General features: G+C 36.7%; 1 protein-coding gene across 28 annotated transcripts in view; it reads left to right on the plus strand.

Moving 5' to 3' along the window:
• EPB41L2 (erythrocyte membrane protein band 4.1 like 2) overlaps positions 1-6,717 on the plus strand; it is a 113,723-nt gene extending 107,006 nt beyond the window's left edge. For all 28 annotated transcript variants that reach the window (XM_039567860.1, XM_039567861.1, XM_039567885.1 and 25 more), the window contains 2 exons: positions 1,346-1,484; positions 5,473-6,717. In XM_039567860.1, coding sequence (XP_039423794.1) covers positions 1,346-1,453 — 108 coding nt within the window. In that variant the 3' untranslated portion in view covers positions 1,454-1,484; positions 5,473-6,717. The remainder of the gene's footprint in view (positions 1-1,345; positions 1,485-5,472) is intronic.
• The last annotated feature ends 554 nt before the right edge of the window (positions 6,718-7,271 follow it).

Genomic DNA, 7,271 nt, shown 5'->3' on the forward strand with positions numbered 1-7,271 from the left:
ACTACATGCTGGATGTTTTTTATTTTGTCTTTTAGCTCCCTATATGACTAAACCGGTTTTCAATAGGAAAATAATATTTCAATTTGGAGTTTCAGAATATAAACGTTTGTATTACTTGTTGTAATTTAACAATTAGAGTCTTAGGGGTTTTTCATTGTTTATGGTTTGATTGTAAACAAACACCAAACACCGGTATTGTACCAATGCACATTGCGTGTCCTGTACATATTCCCTTAATAGGATTTCAAATTCAGTATCACATAATAGTTAGGGTGCCTAATGCTGGTGTATTCAATCTCTCTTCAGAGTTAGTTATTTCTTCTCTCACTTAATACCTGTAGCTAGCTCAGGAAATAGTCACTTTTCTAAATTAAGATAAACCTTTTTGTTGCACTATATTTTCCTTGCTCCTTCTAGTATTTTGGGGGGTTTTTAGTTGCATTTAATACTAAGGTGAACAGGTGAACTGTTGCCTCATAATGCTTTTCCTTGTCTTCTGGTTTTTTCTTATGTTAGGTTCCACCTGTAGTACAGCTCACTGAAATAAGATGTGTAGATCAGGGCAAGAAAGAGAAGGTACCAGGTGCTGTTTAACCTGTGATGATTCAGAGGGTACTCTTACGTGGTTTACTATGATGTAGAATAAAATACTGCATTTCAGTTGGAAGGGACCTAAGATGGTCATCTGATCCAACTGGGTATATTGGTACATCTCAAGATGATAAAATTTCTTAAGATGGGGAGGGATTACAAGAAACTGAATGATACTTACATTTATACTTCCCTGAATTAAGCTAGAGAAATTTCTCTTAAACTAGTACAAGGAGAAAAATGAGATTCTTGTGCTGAGAAAGAAATTTCTGTTATGATCTGATTCCAGAGTTTCAGTACCATACTTAGTATACATTCCAAAGTATCTTTCTGTTTTGTTCAGGAAACTGAAGGGCACTCTTATTTTTCTGTACTATCTTACACTTTTCTTAAGGTGTTATTTGTTAGATCTTTTGAAGAAGTTCAAAAACTTCTGGGATATAGGAATACTTTTTTCTCCTGAGATGAGATAGAAAGTTATCTTACAACTTTATGGTTATTCGTTACTTCCTGAAAATCTTGGTAAATTTTTAGCATGGTTGGTTTGGTTTTTTTCCTCTCACTTGGGTTTTGTGTTTTGGGAATTGGTTTGGTTTGGGGTTTGGTTAGTTATTTACCCTTGATCCCTCTCAAGTTCAGGAATTTACAGTTCTGAAAAATTATAACCAAATTTTCCAAAGGTAATCCTCCATTCTGTGGCCCCACGTGAATGTCCTTTGGTGTGTTAAGTTCTATATTTTAAATACGTTTGCAGGCCCTGGCACAGGCAATCAAAGAAGCCAAAGAACAGCACCCTGACATGTCTGTGACAAGAGTGGTGGTGCACAAAGAAACTGAACTTGCTGAGGAAGATGAAGACTAAAATCAAAAATGCCCTCAAGCAAATACTTCAGGTAAGCTTATGTATATAATTAACGTAAGAAAACATAGCATCAGTTTTCTGTTGCATTCATGTCTTTTCAGCTGAAGAATATGGGGCATCTTTAAGATAGGCGTTCACTAAAGGGTGAGTTGAAACAGGTGCTAATAGAAGACTATTAGAATAAGAATTTTTATCTTAGGTCTAATCTGACATTAATTTCAGTGGCAAATATTCCTATTTATGTCTCCCAATTTTGTCACAGTGCTCTCGTGGCATTTTCTACAATGTTTGGTCAAGTTATTATAGTTTATATTGAAGTGAGTTTGGGCTATTTCTGCAAAATGTGAAGTACATGTCACAGTTTTCTGTTTACCTGCACAGTTACAGTTCTTGCCTAACATCTTGCTTGTTTAGTGGGAAGACTGTGTAGTTTCCAGGAAGGACACACTTGGACATTTGAGTTTAGTCAGCTAATCCTTAATCCTAAATACACTGAAATTTTGGCCTTTTATCATTTTCCCAGGCAAGAAGGTAAATGTATTGGAAGCTAAAGTTTTAAAGCTTTTTATTAGTTGAAAAAGCTATTTGAAGTTACGTTAGTTTATTAGGCTCTCCTTTCTAGGTAGAGGAAAAAAAAAGAAGGAAAAAACCACAATACAGCTCTGCTTTATGTATTCAATAGAAAGATCAGGATGAACACTGAATAAATCTGCTCTTGCACTCATTATAGGCTAATGTCTTAAAGCTCAGTAACCATTTGGGGTGTAAAGCTTCAGATTTCCTTTGCTTGTCACGCTGTTGGTATGAGACTCAAGCTTCAGGGTGTTTGAAACTTGATGGTTTTGTTAATGGTAGATTCAGATTCAAGAAAAAGGTTTTGTTAATGGTTAAATGGTTATGTCAATGGGAGAGATTTTTAAAGAAATTAAATTTAAAAACTTTCAGTGGTTTAAGCCTTCTTTAGGAGACCTGTGAATTTTTTACCAACCAGTCTCTGTATTTAGCTAGACGAGCAGCAATGTAATTGGCACATCTCAAGAAGAAAAATTGTTTTAGTACAACTTTGAGTTTTTAATATGCACTTTGATCAATGTTGATGTAGGGAGAGACAGGTAAAATAAATACATTTTGTATGTTTTAAAGAAATGAGATTAGTCATGATTCTTATTTCCCTGGTTCGGTATTTTATACAATGGTGGCTGTGCCCCGTGCACAAGAGACTTCTATGTCCTGTGCAGGCAGGCATTCCCTTAGTATTGAACAAAATTCTTTGCCCAAGGAAACCACCCGTTATAAATTTCAACCTGCAGCTTTAGCAGACTTGAGCACAGCCGTGAAATGCAAGGAATATATGAAAAATGACACACTGACTTGATTCCAAATTTGGTGTAAGCTACTAGAGTGGAGGATATTTTTCACATAATCCTGATAATTTGTCATGTTAAAAAGATCCGCTTTATTCCTGTGCCTGAATTTTCTAAGACCTGAGGATTTAACTGTTGAGTATCACTTCTGGGATCAAGAAGAGGAAAGATTCAGTTATCAGTTGAGAGGATATATGAATGCTGTTCCATGGAGCATGACCATTATCAAGGAATTGGACTCTTCCTGAGCTAGTCTGATCACAGATGCATATTTTCAGCTGAAAGACATAGACTAAATCCTTAGCTTATTTAGTCTACCTACAAGTGTCTCTTTTCCTAACATCTGGGTAGTAGTGGGGGGGCCTGTGTGTGGCTGAGGAAGGGGAGAGCTAATATACATTGCCAGCTGTTGACATGGATAGGGTCAGTTGAGAGACTGCCTGTGGTGGGGTACTGGGGCAAGAGTTTTTCATCTGCTGGCAGGATTGTTGGGTCTCATCACTGCACGTGTTAACTCTCCCGAGAGTTTGTCCTGAACTCCTGCTACATGCAGTACTGCATAGAGCAGCAATGTTGAATGCCATGGAGAATATGAGGATAAGAGTAGGATGCCTGCCCTCTGCTTGCAGACAGGAAGTTTATCCACCTTCTCTGTCAAAGTGGTTCCAGTTGCCTTTCCTGACCTCGTACAGATTGTGCTAGAACTACGATGTTTGTTTTGATCCTGTGTGTTTAGACAGTATCTTCTGGCCAGTTTTCCTCTGAGCTTCTCAGCACATAAATTTACATCCTTTTTCAGGATGTAAAACATAGTAGAACTAAGTTTGGGCTGCCTCTAGAAAATTTCTTCAGATTTGGTCAGATCATTGTGTGTTTGAAAAAGAAATTAATAATTTTTGTTCATAAATGTACAAACCAGGAGAAAACATGGATCACATTCGGAAGTGCTAGATCAGCACACAACTGGATATTCATGTTGTAGCATTAATACTTTAAAAAGTTATTTTTACATTAGATAATATTAGAAACTGTAAATAACAATGGAGGTGGGGGTTGCTTGTGAAGGAAAATTGGGGAAAAGCACCAAAAATAAGAAACACTACATAAACGTCTGTTTTTTCATTGTACCTTTGTTTCAGCATTCAGTTGGATTTGTTTTGTAGCTTTGTTGCTTAGTGACACTGAAAATGAGTATAACATGTATGCTCCAGCTTCAGTTTGAAAGCACAGGAGAGGATAAGGAACTGTACTGAACTGTGAGATAGGGGGGTGTCAATGGGTCCCCACATCACATAAATGTTCTAGAAGGCTTGGAAAAATGCACATCACTGTTTGCAGTAAGGAGAATGCCCGTGCTTTGGGTGATTTCACTGGTCCCTTGGTACACAGCAACATTAAACATGCACACACAAACCACCCCTCGCATATTTTCAGCACTTCCATCGCAGGATCTAAGGTAGAAAGATACACTGAGGCAGCAGAACACATGGTTTGGATTTGCAGGGTTTTACTATTATATGTGCTACCATCACATTTTTCATTTATTATTAATCAGTGTGAATTTAAAAGTCTTGGGAGAAGGGATTGCCTCTTCTCCTATATATGCGTAGACTGTGCCAGTTTCTTCATGCTGCCTTTATCCAGAATTGTTGTTCAACATGATCTATCCCATAGAAATAATTGCATCTTTTTAGAAGGGGCTGGGTCATGGGAGGAAAAAATTACCTTGGCAGGTTTGTACCATGTTTCTACATTAGTGGCCAGCTGCACTCTGCATTTTGTTCCTTCATCAAATATTTAACTACTTTGTAGAAATTTTATTCAGGAAAAAAAGCATTCAAAGAATTCTTTCCATTGTGTGAGGGTTGGTTTTTTTGCACTTCTGAGAAATATATACACTGTGGAATGATTGTTTGCAAAATACTGGAGCGTGTCAGATGTTCTTCTCTGAGTTTGCCAATTGTTCTACAGGTTCATGGTCTGCAATGCTTGTGAGAGAATAAAAGAGGACATTTCTCCATGCTACTTTTGTGTTAGACCTGGAGACTTGTTTGACTGATGTTGCCTTTCAGTTAAACTTTAGGGAAAAAATTCAGTAATCTAAACAAAAGGAAGCCACCTGAAGTGCCTTGGGTATCTGTCAAGAGCCTTTTGCTCTCCTGTGCTAAGGCAATGGAGTCATGCAATGAATTTTGCGTAGTTGTTTCTGAGGTGATGAAAGCTCTGATGACTACAGCAGTATTCTTTGTGTAGACTTGTTTTCTTTAATAAAAGCAAAAGATACTGCATTCTGATTCTGAGGGATTACTGAATTGAACAAGTACCTTCCTGTTTTATTTATGCTCTAGGTTGTGAATTAAAATTTTCAGTAAACTGTGCGAGTGGCTGCAGTTAAAATAACATGAGAATTTGGGGGAGGGAAAAAATGCTCTAAAGCAAGATGAATACTTGGAGAAAGTGTAGTACTGTTTGCCTAATATTGGTTGAAGGGGGTTTTAGTCAATGCAACATTTTTTTATGAAATAACCTTCCCTTCCTGTAAAAACAAACCAAAGAACCCTGCATAGAGAAAGTTACTTTCTGACTCTGATGTGACATTCACATGGTATCTGTTGCAAATGCTTATGTAACCTTCCACCTCATTTTTTCTTCCAGAAATAAAAATGATACTGACCACGAAGAACTGTAGTCATTCCAAGTCATCACAGCTCCACTGAATCCACCAAGCCTAGCAACAGTGACCATATGTGCACGACTTAAATGCCAATACCAAACTCCATTTTAACATCTTTGGTCTATATTCCCTTACAATCTTTCTTGTTTATTTTTATAACCACTTCTTAACAATCTTAGAGGTTTTTTTTTTTAATGAAGTTTTAGAGGGTATGATCTTCTTTTGCACAAATACTTGTATTTTTGAAACTGATTCTTAATTATATGAAAGTGAACAAAAGAAGTCTGGAAATCATTGTTCACTGGAGCAGGTGGTAATTGTGCAGGAATGAGGATCTTTACTAATTTAGATATAGTTTTTTCAGATATTTCAAATGAAATCTCTTACTGGAGTAATTTACAGATTTTTTTTTTCAGATTATTCAGGTAAATATATGATATCACATAACAAAGTTTTTTATAAAAATAAAACATTTGCTAAAATTTGAAAAAATATATTTCTTTGGATAAATTTTATACTGGTATCTCTGTAACTCTTTCTTTTCTAAGGCGCTCCTCTCTGTGGAGCAGAGATGGTGTGGCAGTCTGTAGAGGAGAAGGAGTTGCAGACAGATTTCTTCTGACTGAGCACTGTGTTCTTTTTGCACTTTGGTGCCAATGCTCAACTTTTTGCAGACTTATTGCTGTCTGCAGCATTCCAGATAAGGAAAGAAGGAAGAACAAAATATCTTTCTCTTTTTCCAACAAGAGATGATCTAGGCAGCTTAAAACCGTAGTGCTTTTTTTCTTACTGTGTCCCAATTTCAATACTTCCATTATTTGAATACATGTGTAGAATGCTCGCTTGCTCTTAAACCTCACTGTGTCTCCATGTTAGAACTGACATTTCTGTTACAGAGAAGGTATATGTTTCACATGCTTCCTCTAATGGTTAATGCAGATTTTTAGGATACTGAATAAAAGGTGTAAAATGGACTCCATTCATAAAGTAATAAGAGAGTACCATCAGTTGAGACTGCCATGGCAAAAACCTGTTAATTATATTGGGGTTTATTTTTAATTTGTTCTTGCAGGGGGGTTGGTTGTTTGGGGTTGTTTTTTTTTTTTTGCTGTTGACTTTGTGTATAGTTAAAATGCCAAATTAGATTTATAGTAGCTTGAAGTTGTATTAAGTGATATTTTGCTTTCTGTAATTCTGTTATAAAATAAAGTTGTTTATTCTCTGTATGACTTTGGGGATTCAGACGTAAGCTTGGAGGATATTTAAAGTGAGCAGATTACTTCTGAGAACTGCAATTCTAGAGGTCACAGAGCCTTAAAACAGGGATTAGTGTGAGTGGTCTGCAGGGCTGCCAGAAGGGTGGTATGATTGCCTGGTACTTGAGTACCGGTGTTTTCTAAACATCTTCCAATAAACTTCCTGATATCTGTAGTTTAGAGAAGAAATCTTCAGCTGCTAAAACAGAGGAGATTGAACATCACAGTGAAAGTTAAAATGCCCCTCAGTCTGCAAATGCTTCTGCTGAGTTCATTGAGTTAGGATTTACTGTGGTTTTCAGATAACAAAACAAATCATAAAACTTCTCACGACATCCTTCTTCACTTCTGAGCAATGTATTTTTGGTGCTATTCTCAGTTTAGATGGCTGCCATCTGTCAGCATGCTTGTGTAGCAGAAGTTCGTGTTAGCTTTGGCTCTGCATAGTTTGGATAACATATGACAACAGTAACAGAGATGTTAATTTCTGTGCATGTATAGTCATTCTCAATTGCATCCACATT

The sequence above is a fragment of the Corvus cornix genome, chromosome 3, assembly GCF_000738735.6.
Source record: "Corvus cornix cornix isolate S_Up_H32 chromosome 3, ASM73873v5, whole genome shotgun sequence".
Classification (NCBI taxonomy): domain Eukaryota; kingdom Metazoa; phylum Chordata; class Aves; order Passeriformes; family Corvidae; genus Corvus; species Corvus cornix.